Genomic DNA, 19,299 nt, shown 5'->3' on the forward strand with positions numbered 1-19,299 from the left:
ACAAGGTCGGTGCTCAAATCGTGATGGTGTGCTCGCTAACCAAATAAAGAGTTTGCAGGTGGCGAAGGAGGTGCGGAGACGAGGTGCCAAGGTGAGTGGCGATATATTCGGAAATGTATATGGTGTGAGGGAAGCTTCAGTCGGCTTGGGGGTTGGTTTGGACCCGGGTGTTCGTGAGAGGCCGCTGGTGAAGTGTGCGACAGGTACGGAGTGTATGGACAGAGGAGGTGTGCGAGAATGTCCGACTATGGGGTGTGTGAGGAAAAAGTGCGCGCCGAGGAGTGAGTGTGCTGTCGAGAGTGAGTAGGTCGTAGCGCGTGTGCGGTGGGGAACATGGAAGCGCGGGATGGGGAGTGTTACAGAGGATGTGACGGAAGCATGCACACCTGTGGTGAGTGTTATGGAGGGTGTAACGGGAGAGTGTGCGTGAGAAAGGTGTGTAACAGAGGAGTGTATGGGTACAGAGTGCGCTGTCAAGAGTAAGGGTGAATGCGCGACCGAGTGTGGAGGTGAGAGTAGTGAGAGTGACATGGAGCGTGAGTTGGTTGTGGCAGGTGAGAGAGGATGCACACCTGGGATGGAAGGAAGCACACCTGGAATGGTAGAGGGCGTATGGGAATGAACACTGGAGCTAGTAGTGAGGCACGTGGTTGGGTGTGCAAGTGAGTGCACACCCGTGGTTGTCACAGAGGAGGTGACCGAGGAGGGGGCACGAAGAGGTGTGTTGGTGAGGTGTGCGAACGACAAGTGTGTGCCAAGGTGTGCGGTGGTCAGGTGTGTGACAAAGTCTGTAAGCAGAATGAGTGTACCTGGGTGTGTAAGAGAAGGTGCAATGACTAGGAGCATGGGAACGGCTGGATGTGTGAGCAAGGAACGGGCTGCGGGGTGTGAGCATGCAAGTGGAGCATCGACGTTAAACGGGTTAGCGGTTAGATCGACGTTTAGCCGAAGCGGGCCCTCGGTTCGTGCCGGGGTTTGCGTGCAGCGGGGACCTGCGGGGATCGTGACCATGGCGGTTTCGAAAGAACCGCCGTACGCGATCCATGCCGGGCCGCGCTCTGAACGGCCGCGTCCGTGCTCCACTAAGCGGAGCGGGCGGCCCGGTAAGAAGGGTCGTCATGGCGACCCCTTTTTGTTGCGGCGTTCCGGCAGGGCGAGATCGGGCCATTGGACGGCTCCATGCCGAGATGGTGCGTGGGATCTCGGCCCGGGTAAACCTCCTTCCCTGCACCGGATGCCGGACGAATTCAACCGCCGGCACCAAACAACCCGCATTCCTTGCTCGGCTTTGCGAAGCCGAGCTTTGGAGATGAATTGGCGCACTGAGAGGCTCAAGTGAGTAGACGTGTGATGATGATAGTGTTTTGGACCCGAAATTGAAAAGCAAAATTTGATGATTGGCAAAGGATTGGCAGATAGATGATTGGCAGCTGATTGGCAAATTTTTGATTGGTTGAAATTGGATGGGCCAAATTGGTAGTGAGAGATGCCCGATGTGGTGGGATGGCAACTCTGCCATCCCTCACAACGGGGGCAAAGGAGCACTAGTTATGGGGTTTATGGCAGTGAAAACTAGCCCGGGAGGGTTAGGATATCGTGTGTAGGGACCTAGAGATTGACCATAGGTAACGGTAAGGTTAGGTAGTGACAATGATACCTGTAGTGGGGATGCAGGTAGATTAGTTCGGATTATAATGACGAGGGAGCGCAATAGTTTATAGGGGTGACTGGGAAGCGCAAGTTTCAGAGGGGAGTAGGTAGATGAGATGATGCCGTGTGTGTGTGTAAAAAAAGGTATTCAGAAGTGTATTGTGAGAAGGTGATTGTGAGTTGTATTGAGCGTGGAAGTGTATGGAGCAGTGAGTGAGGAACGATTGAGATTGCACAGGTGTGCAACTGAACAGGGGTATGGAGCAGTGTATGAGTGAGTGATGGTGATGTGTGCTGTGTTTACCAAATGGTCCAGGGAGGAAGGAGGGTGCAGGTGGCACCAGGTGAGATTGCACAGGTGTGCAACTGCAGGTGTATGGAGAATGGTTGTGGGGAATATATGGAGTATGGAATGGATGGTCGTGGAGTGAGTATGGTGGAAACTGTGGAGTGGAGTGGATGGTGCGAAGGTGTGGATGGGGGAAAGGAGGATGGACCCCATCACGAATACCCGTGGAGGGTAGTGTAAGTGTTAGGTAGAGGGTACAGGTAAATTGTGGTTGGATATTGGCATCTGTGGTGCGTGGTGGAAGAATGATGGTTGGATGGGTGCATTAGTGTCGTGGAAATGGCTGGGCGTGTAGCCTGTTAGTGTGTGTAGTTGAATGGACACTCCGCCACTGTTAGGATGTCGGCCAGGTGAGGCCGCAGGTGGGCTCTGGGAGCCGGTAGAGTTGTTGTGGATGGGGCCCGAGGATCCGGAGGATGGACCCGGGTAGCCCAGTGCCAGAGGGCACCGAGGGGTGACAGAGCCAGGAGGGGCCTTCCCCAGTTAGATAGGTTAGGGTGAGGAGCTAGGTAAGCTCGGGTGGCAACTACAGTGGTGGAGGTGTGCAGGTGGGTAGACCTGCTGGGAGAGCTACACGACTCAGCCCGGAAATTGTGCAAGGGCACTGGGAGATGAATCGGGGGAGTGTGACCCCAAATTGAGAAGCACCACAGTTTGGTCAATGGGAATTTGGTTCTTAAAACCGCATAGAGTGTAAGATGGCCAATGGTTTGGCAGGGAAAGACCCCGGGTCGTGTAAAGTGTGTCAAAGTCATTTAGGAGATAGTTAGGATTAAGAATCTCCTCGCACCATCTACATCCACTCACCTGAGGTGACAAAGCTCTGCACCATGCCAGGTTTGATTATTTTTTATTGTGCAAATGTTTGGAATGTGAGACGCATCATGACGTGGGTGTGACATTGTGCTTTGTTGTTCCATCTCTTCCTCCTTATGAGGATTGATGATGAATTGGGTGATGGCAAATTTTGGATTAGTGGGAGTGAAGACGAATTTGGTATAGGGGAAATATGGGGAAGACGAGACATTAGTGACGAATTTGTAAATGTGTAGATTGTTGTAAATATGGGGTAAGGGCAAGGGTAGAGTAGGTGACAGGGGGGGGTGACGTACGGTAGGGATGAGCTTTCTCACTTCGCTCTCCGTATGCACCTCGTCTTGCATTGCCTTTATTGATGTGTACCCTTGTGACCTTACCCCTCGCTCACCTGTCTTCCCCCCCCCCCCCCTTGTCTCCCACACGAGGACTGTGCGCCACTGGGCGCCGAGGGGAGCGTGCGTGAGTCCGCCATTGTGCGCCCGAAACTCTCGCAACCACAGCTGTCTGCATCGATGCACCACGTATGGACCACATGTCTGTGGCTGACCACACTGATGGACCCCATGGGTTGGAGCATGGCCCCTCTGCTGGAACCGGCCATGAAGGCCCGAGATCTTGCTGGCGGACCTTGGTCACAGGGCACCGATGCCACACAGGTGAACCACAATAGTCGACCCTGTGGGCCATAAATAAATAACAATGGACACGTTTGGTGCATTTCATTTTATTATACCAAATAGGCTGCCAGAAACGAAGTTGACAACATCTAGAAGAAGAGCATTAGCCAGCAGAGGGAGCCAAAGAGGAAGACTAGCACCAGGGTTTGTTGGGTTCATTTTTATTATTGAACCGTGGTGACTGTGCACCGATTGGTGCTTGATGGTGTTTTTGGTGCGTTGTGGGTGCTTTCTGGTGCGTTGATGCAGGGCAGACTGTCTTCCCCCCCAAAAGAACAATCACAGGTCCTGGGTTAGTTTTGTAAATGAAATAGCATCAACTGTAAATAATGCTCCCCCATCGTAAATGTATAGTTTGAAGACAATTCCGCAATTCGGTTAGTTGTGGGCGTGAGTCTGTTAGGCAGAGTGCAATGGAGCAGCGGGACATAGTTATTTGTGTTTTAAAACTGTCACACTCAGGGTCAGGTTAAATGTAGAGGGAACTACACCTACGTGCCACACTAAAAGTAAAGGTAATAGGCCCGGGACGTGCCTAAGAGGAGGAGGGTGCAGTGTTGTGGAAATGAGAATTGTGTTTTTTTATTGTTGTAAAAATATCACCCTCCTTCCTCCAGTTGTGTATAAAGGTCAAAGGGTGTCCCTTAGTTAGGTCATATACAATCACGTTAGCCAATCATAGATTTCCTCCTTGTTGGTAGTTATTTCCTTATTCTGTGTATTAGGTCAAGGCTTTGTCTTCCATTAATTAATACTCCATTGCACCGAATTCAAATAGAGTAGATTCCCTTTCATTCCCATTCCTAAAGCCTTTACTACCAACTGCATTTGCCTCCATTGAGCACGCGGTCGGCTCAGAGAAGAAAGGCGTGTCTCCACCTCGTCATAGAGGGGAGGAGTGAGCCAGCCCTTGCCGACCAACCCAGAACGAGGGGTTTGGCTTTGAGAGGGCGTGGGGAGAACCGTCGAGTAGGTTCGCGAAGGTTCAAGGGGGGGGCTTATATAACCCGTGGGAGACGCCCCCACCGGAGATGAGACGCGCAAGAGATGAGTAGAGACGCACAAGAGATGAGTCCAGATGCGCTGGGGATGAGCTACGGAGAGAGTCCTGAGAGCAAGAGTTGAGAGAGAGTCCTGAGAGCAAGAGTTGAGAGAGAGTCCTGAGAGCAAGAGTTGAGAGAGAGTCCTGAGAGCAAGCAGGAGCAGTACCACGCAGCTTTGACTCCACCAGGCAGCGTTGGCTCCACCAGGCAGCTCCGACCCGTTACCCCACGGGAACCAGGATCGGTGGCATCGGTGGCCGTCGAGGTCCAGCCCGACGTCCCATGCAGGGTCAAGCTCCAGCCAGCTCCGTGCCTTCCTCTCCCTCCAGCCATCCACCTCCTGCCATTCCTGTCATCATCCCCCGTGTAAGTGTGCTTGTAGTCTGTCTTTGTCTTGTCCTTGGGGTATAAGTTAAGCCTGTTTAGATAAGCTAGCATTTTCACTGTGTCCGCTTCTTCTTCTTCTGTGGTTATTTTCTTATCCTTCCTCCTCCTTGGTTATTTTGATGTGTAAATAATAATAATAAATTAGATTTGTTCTTCCTACCTTTGCCTTTCTTTCCTTTACATCCGTCGTCGTTGTGATTTCCCTCAGTGGACACCTGTGGCACGATTTTGGCCAACAGTAAGAATCGGGTCTAGTCATTGTTAACAGTTCGTGCCGCGGCTGCCATCCGCTCAGCAAATTAACATCTTATCCGCGGTCGCGAACGGGGCTGTGCACCGGCCTTTCGGAGGTCGCGGTGCAGCTTCAGGGACCACGTCGGTCAGTCACAAACGAGGGGACTAATCCCCCCTCGAGAAGGGATCCGAGGCCGACGTTGGGTTCCGTAACAATATATATATGACTGTTTGACATTAACAGCTCGTTGCTGTTATAGTTGACATATCGTGTGATTTGTTATTATTATTATTCAGAAATTAAAGACATTGCACATTGGGTTATTGATTGGTCAAAAAGCGTAAATGTAGAGTGAAAGGAAGAGCAACGGTATTTGTTGGTTTCTACCCCCATGAATCCTACCTCACTCAACTCTCTTATGTACTTGCAAGTTATACTGTGTTTCCTCCATTCCCCTCACTCCTTTTTTTATTTTTTTTATTTCTATACAGATTCACGTCTTATGGTGGAGCTAGAACATAGAATGGAACAGGACCGAAAAGACGATAAGGAACTGTGGAAAGAGGAGGAGGAGAGGTTGGAGTGGAGACACACCAACAAAAGGGTAGAGGGACAAATAGGAGATCTGAAGGAAGAAATGACATGGAGGAGAATGAGAGGAAATGAGGGGGAGGACACAGGAGGCAAAGAAGCCAGATAAAGGTGCAAAGTCCATCATAGAAAGGGAAAGGAAAACTGGAGAACAATCAGAACAACAACAACACAACATGCATTTTAAGACCATTTTCCCTGCTAGAGCGGGGGTTAGCCTTGCGGTCCCCATGACAATCTTCTCCATTTTGCCCTATTTTCTGCATCTCTCCTTGTTAACCCCCTTGCCCGCATTTCTTCTTCTACCATCTTTAGCCAAGTCTTTCTCGGTCTTCCCCGTCCTCTACTTCCTTCTACATTCATTTCCATCACTCTTCTCAACCAGTCACTTTCATACTTCCTCAACACATGACCAAACCATCTCAACCTGTTCCTCTTCACAGCATCAATCACAGGCTCTATTCCCATCATCTTTCACAATTCATCATTTGTCTTCCTCTCTCTCAACGATACTCCGCACATCCACAGAACCATTTGCATTTCCACCCTTTCCAGCCTTCGTTGCTGCTCTACGTTCATTACCCATGTCTCGCTCCCATAAATCATAACACTTCTCACACATGCAGCACACACCTTTCCCTTCAGCTTCAACGACACTCCCCTCCTCATCAGCATGCCACTCAGTTCCCAAAACCTCTTCCATGCACATCTCACTCCAGCAACCGCTGCCGAGTCTGATCCACCTTCTCCATTCAGCATGTCTCCGAGGTAGCATAATGTTTTCACACCTTCCAGCTTCACGCCGTCTCCAAGATCCAACTCAACATTTTCTCCATCTGCAACTCCCTCTGTGCACACCTTGCATTTGAATGTAGCTGCCACATTGGTTAATGACCCTCTCAGACCACTACATTTTTGATGAACCCACTCAGCGCACATTGCACATTGAATGGAGTTCACTCCGACACCCTTCCTGCACACAGCACAGGGCCACTTCCCAGTTCTTTCCACCTCACCACATGCTTTACCACTTGCCATCACCTTCGTCTTTCCGATATTCACCTTCAGACCTTTTGTCTCCATACATTCCTTCCACTTGTTCATCTTTTCCTTCAGTCCATCCATACTTTCCGCAATCAAAACCAGATCATCTGCACACAACAACTCCCACGGTAAACCCTCCTTTACGTTCTGAGCCAGCACCTCCATCACAGCTACAAATAGTAGTGGACTTAGTACCGACCCCTGATGCACTCCCACCTTCACCTCAAACGCACCACTGCTCCCGTCCTCCGTCCTTACAGCTGTGTGTGCTCTTTTGTACAATGCCATCACTACTCTGATCAACCATTCCTCCACTCCTAACTTCCTCAATGCCCATGTCAATACTTCGCGTGGAACCCTATCGAATGCTTTCTCCAGATCAACAAACCCAAGAAACAACTTCTTCCTCTTCTCCATGTACTTCTCCTGCAACTGCCTAACAATAAAAAGTGCATCTGTCATTCCTCTTCCTGGCATAAATCCAAACTGCATTTCGTCAATCTTCACTTTCTTCCTTATCCTCCTCTCCAACACCCTTTCCAATACCTTCATTCCATGCTCCAATAACTTTATCGCTCGGTATGAGCCACACTCCAGAGGGTCACCTTTCCCCTTGTATAGAGGGACGAGGGTACTCAGTTCCCAATCCACTGGAATGCGGCCTTCTTTCACCACCAGATTACAGATCTCTGTCATTCTCTTCACACCCCAACTTTCTGCTGCCTTCAACATATCTTCCACAACTCCCGTCGGCCCTCGCGCTTTTCTACTCTTCATTGCTTTTATCGCTTCCTCAACTTCCCTTTCAGTTATCTTCTCTGCCGGTCCTAAAACTGGGTTAACTCTCTATGTTGCCATCCCATTCATTCTCTGTATTCAACAGCATTTCCATATATCTTTTCCATCTTCCTTTAATTCCATCTACTTAGGCAGTTAAGACTGAAAAATAGGGCGTATCGTTCATTTTTTCAGGAAAGCACCAAATTTGGCACAGATGTAGTATGAACCTATACAATTGTTTTCCTGAGGGGCGCCCAAAAATTCAGAACCCCTGGTGGCCGCCATATTGAATTTCAACATGACCGCCCTCTGTGACCTATTTCCCTCAATAACTTCTCTACTATGAGCGATAACACCACAGTTCCAGTGTCTTACCCCATGTTTTCATGGTCTCTGAATCCAATGGGATCAATAGCATAAATATTGGCATCCATCATCTTTAATTTCAAGATGGCCGCCATGGTGTTTCCATTTTCCTTGAATCTCTCATAGTATTTTAGGTAAAATTTCAATTCCAAGTGATACACATTGTTTTATTGGTCTCTGATAACAATGGAATGGTATTAATTAATCAAAGTTACACACAGTTGCAGTTTTAACTTAAAATATTGTGGGCACTTGAAAGGTGGAGGCTCTCGCACAGACGCGTAGTACTACAAGCACTGTCCATCGCAGTCACACAGTGATGTGCAGGACAGATTTGCCCTGGAGCATTTACAGTTGCCTTTACAGGCCGACTTACAATGGCAGCTTGTAAGGAATGTAAGCTCTGAACATGCCTCCTGTATCAGTGGTATTGTGGTCCAAATTGGTGTCAAAGCAGTCCCTGTTTTCATCCAGCCACAATCAGCTGGTGATGGAAGTTCTGGGTAGGGCACAAGTGCCTGACTCCATACGTGTCCAGCCTGAAAACATGCACGTTTTAGGTGTTGTTCGAAGGCGTCTGCTGTTGGGGGAATGTGATCAATTGTTCTTCCCTTCTTCGTGAACAAGTGTCGGCGCATGTCATTCACTGTCTTTATCTCGGTAGTCCGGTCATAGAGGATGGCAACATATCTTTCTATGCTCTGTAGTTCCATAGTAATAGCGTCCACAGATGGCCTATAAGTGAGAGCATGAAAGGTCTGCGTGATGCTGGGGTATGCCTCCCAAGCCTTCCAGGCTGTCTTTTTCCCAATTTGGGCAAAAAATGACACTGTGTCGCAGCCAGTGAAGGCATGAAATAATGGCAAAGACTCGGACTTCCTGCGGCCAAGGCCGGTGGCAATTTTATGGATGGCAAGGTAGCGGTAGCTTTTATCAGTGCCAATGGCAATCCAGAGTTCCTTCACACCATGTGACTGGTAGATAAAGTAGTGTGATATTGCCAAGACCACAATATCAGAATCTACAGTTCGAATCAATACCCGTTTTCTCCCCTTTTTCACGGCATCCAGGACATTTTTGGGGATTTTTTGAATTTTCTGAATTTTTGGGCGCCCCTCAGGAAAACAATTGTATAGGTCCATACTACATCTGTGCCAAATTTGGTGCTTTCCTGAAAAAATGAACGATGCTTCCTCTTAACTGCCTAACTAATCTGGGTCCACAACAATTTGTCCCACTTCATCCTTCAAGCAACTCACCCCCATTACATCCTGAACACCGCTTTGCAATCCTGAATACCGCTCTCTGACCCTCTTCCGAATCCAAGCGTTCTCCGAACATTTTCCTACATGCCTCCTGCTCCTTTGCTACCTCTTCCTTTGCAGCCTTCTTGGCTGCCTCATAACTTTCATGCTCTGGTTTTTCTGCTCCCGTACCCTTCGCCTTCTGCCACTCCTTGAACTTGTTCCTCTTCTCGTCAATCCTCTTTCCAACTTCATCATCCCACCACCATGTTACCGAGTGCTTCGGTGGTCCTTTTGTCCATCCACATACCTCACCAACGGCTTCCAACAGACTATCTTTCATTGACATCCAACCACTTTCAAGCTCAACCACATCATCCTCGACCCTACTCAGCCTCTCTTTTAATGCCTCCCTTACTGTCACCTCTTTCAACCTCCACACCTTCATTCTCGGTTGGTACTTCACCCGCCGAGCTCTCCTCGCACCTTTCACCCTTATGTCGCAGACAACCAAGTGGTGCTGTGAAACAGCCTCCTCCCACGGGATCACCTTTGTGTCCCGGAAGTGACCCCCCATCTCGCCTACGCACCATCAGGTAGTCAACGGTTGTCATCGACCCACCTGACGTGTATGTAACAAGCTTATTATCCCCTTTCTGGAACTGAGTATTACAAATCAACAAATCAGCTCCATCAGCAAACTCCAAAATCCTTTCACCTTCTTCATTTCTCACACCATATCCGTAACCCCCATGAACTCCCTCAAAACCGTCCATACTCCTTCCCACATGTCCATTTAGGTCTCCTCCTACCACAACAACTTCCTCATCTTTCACGTTTTCCATCAGCTTCTCTATCGCACACCAGAACTTGTCCTTCTCTTCATCGCTCCGACCAACCTGCGGAGCATATCCCGAGATGACGTTCACCAAGAGCTTTCCAATCATCATTTTCACCATCATCAACCTTTCACTCACTCTAGTCACACTCACCACACTGTCGACAAACTCCTCAGAAAACAGGACACCAACACCATTCACGCCCTCCGGGCACCCTTGCCACATAAACTTGTATTTCTGTCCCTGCCTACCCTTCACCATTCTCACACCACTTCCCTTCCATCTCGTCTCTTGCACACAACATATGTCCACTCTTCTTCTGACCAATACTTCCACCACTTCTACTGATCTCCCTGTCATTGTCCCTACATTCCATGTCCCAAACCTCAGAAACCGATCTCCACTTCGGGCTGTACCCTGCCCATATGTAATTGTAATTGTCATGGTTCTCTTTTTGAGGCAATGTTTTTATGGCCGGATGCCCTTCCTGACGACAACCATCTTAGTCGCCTCCTACGACACGCAGGGATACGGTGTACCTATTCTAAACCAGGGTACACACCAGGATGAAACCGGCTAAAACCGGATGAAACCAGCACACACCGGCTAAAAACGACATACATCTCAAAAAGTTATCGAAGGATTCAGGCAAAACTTGGTGGACAAGTCGGGTGTGTGACAAGGAAGAATTGATTCGATTTTGCTAAAGATTCAAATCTGGATCCGAATATGAGGATTTTTTTTAATTTTTTAATTGATTTTTCACCATTGAGTGATATGACTAAAAACTATATACGAGTATATCATGATATCTCAAAATGTTATCGACGGATTCGGGCAAAACTTGGTGGACAGGTCGGGTGTGTGACAAGGAGGAATTGATTCGATTTTGCTGAAGATTCACAGCTGCATCCGAATACGAGAATTAAAAAAAAAATCATTGATTTTTCACCATTGAGAGATTATGGCTAAAAACGATATATACAGCATGATGTCTCAAAAAGTTATCGACGGATTTGGGGAAAAAAACTTGGCGGACAGGTTGGGTGTGTGACAAGGAAGAATTGATTCGATTTTGGTGAAGATTCAAATTTTGATTCGAATATGAGAATTTTTTTTTAAATTGATTCTTCACCATTGAGAGATGGAGCCAAAATCGCCATATAGTATGATGTTTCAAAAAGTTGTGGACGAGTTATGATAAATCGAGGTGGACGAGTTGGTTAGATGACAAGAACAAGTCCATTAGATTTTTGGTTCAGGTCAGAATCCAGATTCGGCCGATCAGTGAGATACAAAACAGAGACTGGTCAGTCTGGTGGGGGTATGTGCTCTACCGAGTGCCATTCTAGTTTCTTCTTCCTCTTCATGTTTGCAACTACTCTTTCTATCCAGTAAACTTGCACCCCAATGTTGTGTTTGTGTGCTTCCCCTTCTCTCCCCATCTTGTTTTCCGCTCCCTCTTTTTATATATTTGTTTGGCTGGTTGATTTGTTTGTGAAGTAAATGTTAGCTCTTTCACGAGCCTCGATTCAGTATACAAAAATAAATAAATAAATAAATAAATAACAATATGTAATGTTAATATGTTGTGTTTGAGAGCAAGATTAATTAATTATTATAGGAGGAAGTTGAACTGCATTTCACAAGGTTTTAGAAAATAACCCTATTATGGCTGTGTTAAGTCTAATCACCATTTTCCAAACCCCTTAAGTATGCAACTGCCACTAATATGAAGGCAAAAGGTTTTCCTTCATTTCTCACCAAAACATAGTCCGCAAGCATGGCGCGCGCTGCATTCAGGCCTTCCTGTCGGAGTTGCATCACAGTTTCATATCGCTCTGCCGTCCAGTGCTTCGATCCCCATTCGTTCGCATAAAATCTTGAGGATAAAAGTGGAAACCAAAGCAACCAGTGACAATAACTTGGAAAATTGTAAAGTTGGATGACCTTTCCCTTTCCCCAAAATCAATGCCTTGTATTATATATCATTCCTGCATATGAAAACCACCGTGTGAAGAACAGCAGCCACACTTGGTCATGTAATGCTTGGAGTGGCTGCTCTGAGTCTAGGATGTCACTGCTTCTTAGGCTGCTGGGCCATAGAAGTTCACGGTTCACGTTTCACGTTTCACGTTTCACGGTTCACGTTCACGTGAACAATCGGACCCTGGGCCATAGGATTTCACGCTTGGCTGTTCACGTGTTGCGCGCCAGTTCTGCTTTGGCCGAGTAACCGTCAACATGGACTCTTCGGATGAAGAAGATTGCCTCATTCTGCTTCTACTAAGACGGAGGAAGAGAAAAAGGCACAGAATTTGGAGCCGAGAGCACTTCCTTCTGAGAGAAACCCGTGGTGAATTCCACCGAACATTCCGTTATCTGCTTGACAATCCCGATGAAGAACTGTTTTTCAATTATACCAGGATGTCATACAGGACTTACGATGCCTTGAAGACCCTCGTCCTGGAACATCTACAGCCAGGTCAAACAAACTGGAGAAAATCGATCGAAGCAGAACAAAAGCTCATCATTACTCTCAGGTTGGTACCTATTAATTTGGATAATGTGGTGTTGGTCGTGATGATCTAGGCTAGGGTAATTTGTCTAGTAGTCTAGCGAGTCTACTTTTGAAAACGTTCAGACTGGGTGGTGAGACCTCTCTTCTCTTGCGCTTACAAAGTTATATTTGTTTTCATTAAATTCAATCTATAGATTTGTGTTGTCATAAACTCAGTTTCTGACATCGTCGAAGTCGATCAACTGTTCTCGGTAGTCGTCCATTTTGTTTCGGAAGTTTTGCCCGGATGTCAGTCTAAAAATAATCAGGTCGACCGAGATCTCCGTTTTCACGCATAGAAAAAGTGTGCATGTTCATTCCGCCTTTCACGCGTGAAACGTGAAACATGAAAGGCGTTCTATGACCCAGAGCAAGTCATACTACGTTTGTCCACTTTTCTTTACACGCGTGAACCGTGAAACGTGCAACGTGAAACGTGAACTTCTATGGCCCAGCAGCCTAACACAACTCTGGCAGAGTCCTATCAAGGACTAAAAATGGTACATCTTGCTTCATGCTTGACGCACATTGTTTTAAAAGGATTGAGAATGGACAAACATCAATAGGTTGGCAACCATTCTGTCGGCTTGATAGGCCTAATGGTCTCCTGCGTTCCTTCTGATGTATTATTATTATTATTATTATTATTATTATTACATAAGAGTAACATTTACAACGTGTATTTAAGCCAATATTTACCATAATCGTGAAGGGCTGCACTCCAGTTAACCAAGGGGAGACTATGAGGAATTGAGTGTGCACCCACACCAATGGCGATGGTAGCTATTCCATGAAATAGTCATTACCTGGCTAGTTGCTCTGGTTTCCAACATGCCATCTTTGCTCACCTTGGCTGGGTTTTGTCGTTTAGAGTCACAGTGAGGTAAAGGGCCCTGGCTTTACGGACCCATTCAGAGAGCACTGCACTCGTGTTGTCCTCGTTGTGATCGGTCGCAATCCTGTAACGGATGAATCACAATCTGCCTTCAGTTTGCAGCATTTCAAATTGCATTCGTTACATGGGATTAGAGATCCGAAAACAGTTTCTAAATAAATGTAAGGGTAGATCAAGGAGAGGAGCGCTTTGACAATGGAGAAACTGTTTGGCCTATTCGCAATTCCCATCTGTCTGAACATCACCCGTGGCTCATGATGCAGCGAATGTAGGTTCAAATCCCACATACCATATGTGTCTGTCCATTGTCAGGTAATGTCCTTGTAAGTGATGTGAAAGTATCAATGATGTTCACCAGTGTTTTTGTCCTGCATGTGATGGATGTACATTGTACAAGCTCCTCCACGAGCCTTAGTCACGTGACCAACATGCTTCGGAACAGATTTAGAGGTAGGTTTATGAGGTAGGTTTAACTTTAAGGTGAGAAAACCGACCACATAATGGCAATAAGACTGATGTAACGATATCAGACGAACTGTGGATACCCAATCAAAAGGGTTTAATCAGGTGGGCCTTTCCAGAAAAATATCCAGATAATTGGGAATTTTTGCCAACAGTCTGCAAGGTAGTCTTTAATGTCACCTGCTTTTTACCTCTGCCACCGAAGATGGGTGGGTGTTATGTTTTCACCCCTGATCTGTCTGTCTGTGAACAGGATATCTCAAAAAGTTGTGGATGGATACGGACAAACTTTGGTGGACAGGTTTGGTATGTGGCAAGGGCAAAATGATAAGATTTTGGGGAAGATCCGGCTCCATATCTGGATATGAGTTTTTTTTTAATTTTTAAAGTGATTCTTCACCATTGTGAGATGGGGCTAAAAATGAAATATAGCAGGATACTTCAAAAGGTTATGGACGTGTTATGACAAAACTTGGTGGATGAGTTGGTCAGGTGAGAAGAACAAGACCCAATTCAACTTCAGTTCAGTCCGGATCCAGATCCGACCTATCAGTGGGATACAAAACGTAAACTGTTCAGTCTGGCGGAGGTACGCTCTCTACCGAGTGCCATTCTAATTACCTCCGCCACCAAAGGTGCATGGAGGTTACGTTTTCACCCCTGTGTGTCTGTCTGTGAACAAGGTATCTCAAAAAGTTTCGGACAGATTCGGACGAAATTTGGCGACAAGGTAGTATGTGACAAGGACGAAATGATTACATCTGGATTCGGATCCGCCGAGTATAATTTTTAAACTGTTCAGCCTGGCGGAGGTACCATAAAATGGGGTGAATAGGGACAGCAAGGTGAATAGGGACACAAAGTGAAAAAAAATTCGGAAACATTTTTCGCTGAAAATTGATAACCATACCGATTTGTTGATATTTGGGTTGAAAGTGTTCTCTTGTTTTTTTAAACAGCAACTTATAGTCCCTATTAACCCCATATATGGGTTAAATAGGAATAAATAGGATTTTTATGGCTGTCCCTATTCACCCCGTTTTACGGATGAATAGGGACAGTCACTAATACAAAAAAATAATAATCAAGAAATAGGGACAGTTTGGAGAAACTTTTTATCCCATATTTTTTTCATTGGCACCGTGGTTTATATTATGGGTGCATATTATGTGCATCCATCTGAGCTATCAATTTAGCAATAAGTTGGAAACTCAGGATTGTTTCCTGATTGTTATTTTTTTGTATTAGTGACCGTCCCTTTTCACCCGTAAAACGGGGTGAATAGGCACAGCCATAAAAATCCTATTTATTCCTATTTAACCCATATATGGGGTTAATAGGGACTATAAGTTGCTTTTTAAAAAAACAAGAGAACACTTTCAACCCAAATATCAACAAATCAGTATGGTTATCAATTTTCAGCGAAAAAAGTTTCCGAACTCTTTTTCAGTTTGTGTCCCTATTCACCTTGCTGTCCCTATTCCCCCCATTTTTACGGTACGCGCTCTACCGAGTGCCATTCTAATTTGCCTCTGCTTTCAGCTGGACCAAACCTGCATACAGATATCTGAAATAAAATATACACTTTGGAATTAGTGGGAAATACGAGAAGAAACAACAGGAAATAGCCCTCAACGTTAAGCAAAGCATAGGCAACTTCAAGAGGCTTCTTCAAGATAAAGGAATCTTGGATCCAGGACTGCCAAACGAAAAGTCAACCAGTGGAACTGAACTTGTTTATTGTGAATTTGTATTCGATTGCCAAGAACTGCAGTCTCCAGAGTGCAATGGTGGCGCAGCTTAAGCGTCGAACTAATGAACCAAAGTTCCGCAGCCAATTGCCTTTCATTACGGCCACTGCAGTGTTATCAAACCCGACCACTTAATCATCATCACTCATCACCAAACCAATGCGAATTAGCTCAATATCATGTCCGCTTCGGAAGCAAAAGGGTAAACAAAGCACATGATCCAAATCTATATGTATGATTTTATCTGCAGCCAGCAGATTTAGCAGCACTTTGTGAAGTGGAATTGCATTATGTGGGAAGATTTTGTTTGTGAAAATATTTGTTTGTGAAAATGTCACAGTTCAAATTTCCAGAGTGGCACAGAGCAGCCATCTTTATTTCATTTTTGTTGGAATGATTGCTGTGGTTGCATTGACAACCAGGTGGACCAGAACAGAGAGGCTGGATCTGCATCTGGACCTTGACAAAAAATAATCAGCTTGTTCTGGTCACCTAGGAGACACATCCACCAAGTTTTGTTTGGTATACCAAGTCGAGGCTCGTATAGAAGCTAACACATATGACACATAACAAAGGGAACGGGAGACAAAAGGGGGTGAGAGGGAAGCACAACAACAGGGAGATCTTTGGAAGAGAGAGTGCTGCGGCAAGGTACACGGGTTAAACAAGATGGACACCACAGGGACTTTCAAGAAAGAAATCTTAATCATAATTTTGTAATTAATTATTTAACTACTAAAAATAAAAACAAGTAATAAAAATTAAAATTAAGAATGATAAATCATCATTTTATCATAATCCGTCGACAATTTTTTGAGATGTTGTGCTATAAATCATTTTTGGCCCCATCTCTAATGGTGACGAATCACTGAAAAAATTATAGTGTCCGGATTCAGATCTTCACCAAAATCGAATCAATTCCCTTCCTTATCACGAACCCAACCTGTCCACAAACTTCCGTCCAAATCCGTCCACAACCTGTTGAAATATCCTGCTCACTTGTAAAATGGTACGTGCTGTTTGGAAATGATGGCTAGTTTGCTATCCTGCTTGAACGGGATGTCCGGATACGACCTGACACAGGTACACATTTATAACTAAATTTAACCTTTATCAATTATTTTGTTATTTTGCACCTGTTATTAAAAACACCTCACAACCACGAAATTAAAAACACCTCACCACCACGAAATTAAAAACACCTCACCACCACGAAATTAAAAACACCTCACCACCACGAAATTAAAAACACCTCACCACCACGAAATTAAAAACACCTCACAACCACGAAATTAAAAACACCTCACCACCACGAAATTAAAAACACCTCACCACCACGAAATTAAAAACACCTCACCACCACGAAATTAAAAACACCTCACCACCACGAAATTAAAAACACCTCACCACCACGAAATTAAAAACACCTCACAACCACGAAATTAAAAACACCTCACCACCACAAAATTAAAAACACCTCACCACCACGAAATTAAAAACACCTCACCACCACGAAATTAAAAACACCTCACCACCATGAAATTAAAAACACCTCACCACCATGAAATTAAAAACACCTCACCACCAGGTAATTAAAAACAACTCACCACCAGGTAATTAAAAACACCTCACCACCATGTAACTCAAAACACCTCACCGACAAGTAATTCAAAACACCTCATCACCACGTAATTCGAAACACCTCACCACCATGTAATTCAAAACACCTCACCACCACGAAATTAAAAACACCTCACCACCACGAAATTTAAAACACCTCACCACCACGAAATTTAAAACACCTCACCACCACGAAATTAAAAACACCTCACCACCATGAAATTAAAAATACCTCACCACCACGAAATTGAAAACACCTCACCACCACGAAATTAAAAACACCTCACCACCACGAAATTAAAAACACCTCACCACCACGAAATTAAAAACACCTCACCACCATGAAATTAAAAACACCTCACCACCAGGTAATTAAAAACAACTCACCACCAGGTAATTAAAAACAACTCACCACCATGTAACTCAAAACACCTCACCGACAAGTAATTCAAAACACCTCATCACCACGTAATTCGAAACACCTCACCACCATGTAATTCAAAACACCTCACCACCACGAAATTAAAAACACCTCACCACCACGAAATTTAAAACACCTCACCACCACGAAATTAAAAACACCTCACCACCATGAAATTAAAAATACCTCACCACCACGAAATTGAAAACACCTCACCACCAAATTAAAAACACCTCACCACCACGAAATTAAAAACACCTCACCACCACGAAATTAAAAACACCTCACCACCACATAATTAAAAACACCTCACCACCATGAAATTAAAAACACCTCACCCCCACGAAATTAAAAACACCTCACCACCACGAAATTAAAAACACCTCACCACCACGAAATTAAAAACACCTCACCACCACGAAATTAAAAACACCTCACCACCACGAAATTAAAAACACCTCACCACCACGAAATTAAAAACACCTCACCACCACATAATTAAAAACACCTCACCACCATGAAATTAAAAACACCTCACCCCCACGAAATTAAAAACACCTCACCACCACGAAATAAAAAACACCTCACCACCACGAAATTGAAAACACCTCACCACCACGAAATTAAAAACACCTCACCACCACGAAATTAAAAACACCTCACCACCACGAAATTAAAAACACCTCACCACCACGTAATTAAAAACACCTCACCACCATGAAATTAAAAACACCTCACCCCCACGAAATTAAAAACACCTCACGACCACGAAATTAAAAACACCTCACCACCACGAAATTGAAAACACCTCACCACCACGAAATTAAAAACACCTCACCACCATGAAATTAAAAACACCTCACCACCAGGTAATTAAAAACACCTCACCACCAGGTAATTAAAAAACCCTCACCACCACGTAACTCAAAACACCTCACCGACAAGTAATTAAAAACACCTCATCCCCACGTAATTCAAAACACCTCACCACCATGTAATTAAAAACGCCTCACCACCACATTCAAAAGACCTCACTATCACGTAATTCAAAACATCTCACTACCATGTAATTCAAAACATATCACCACCATGTAATTAAAAACACCTCACCGCCATTTAATTCAAAACACCTCACCACCACATCATTCAAAAGACCTCACCATCACGTAATTCAAAACATCTCACTACCATGTAATTCAAAACACCTCACCACCACAAAATTAAAAACACGTCACCACCACGAAATTAAAAACACCTCACCACCACGTAATTCAAAACACCTCACCACCATGTAATTCAAAACACCTCACCACCACATCATTCAAAAGACCTCACCATCATGGAATTAAAAACACCTCACCACCACGAAATTAAAAACACCTCACCACCATGAAATTAAAAACACCTCACCACCAGGTAATTAAAAACACCTCACCACCAGGTAATTAAAAACACCTCACCACCACGTAACTCAAAACACCTCACCGACAAGTAATTCAAAACACCTCATCCACACGTAATTCAAAACACCTCACCACCATGTAATTCAAAACGCCTCACCACCAC

General features: G+C 45.1%; 1 protein-coding gene across 1 annotated transcript in view; it reads right to left on the reverse strand.

Moving 5' to 3' along the window:
* LOC137438903 (procollagen galactosyltransferase 1) overlaps positions 1-19,299 on the reverse strand; it is a 139,587-nt gene that overhangs the window by 82,057 nt on the left and 38,231 nt on the right. Inside the window, exons 2-3 of the mRNA XM_068134365.2 lie at positions 13,433-13,543; positions 11,789-11,906 (exon numbers count right to left, since the gene is read on the reverse strand). Of these exons, the coding sequence (XP_067990466.2) occupies positions 11,789-11,906; positions 13,433-13,543 (229 nt within the window). The remainder of the gene's footprint in view (positions 1-11,788; positions 11,907-13,432; positions 13,544-19,299) is intronic.

The sequence above is a fragment of the Myxine glutinosa genome, chromosome 13 (genome assembly GCF_964187855.1).
Source record: "Myxine glutinosa chromosome 13, kmMyxGlut1.1, whole genome shotgun sequence".
NCBI classification, from domain to species: Eukaryota; Metazoa; Chordata; class Myxini; order Myxiniformes; family Myxinidae; genus Myxine; species Myxine glutinosa.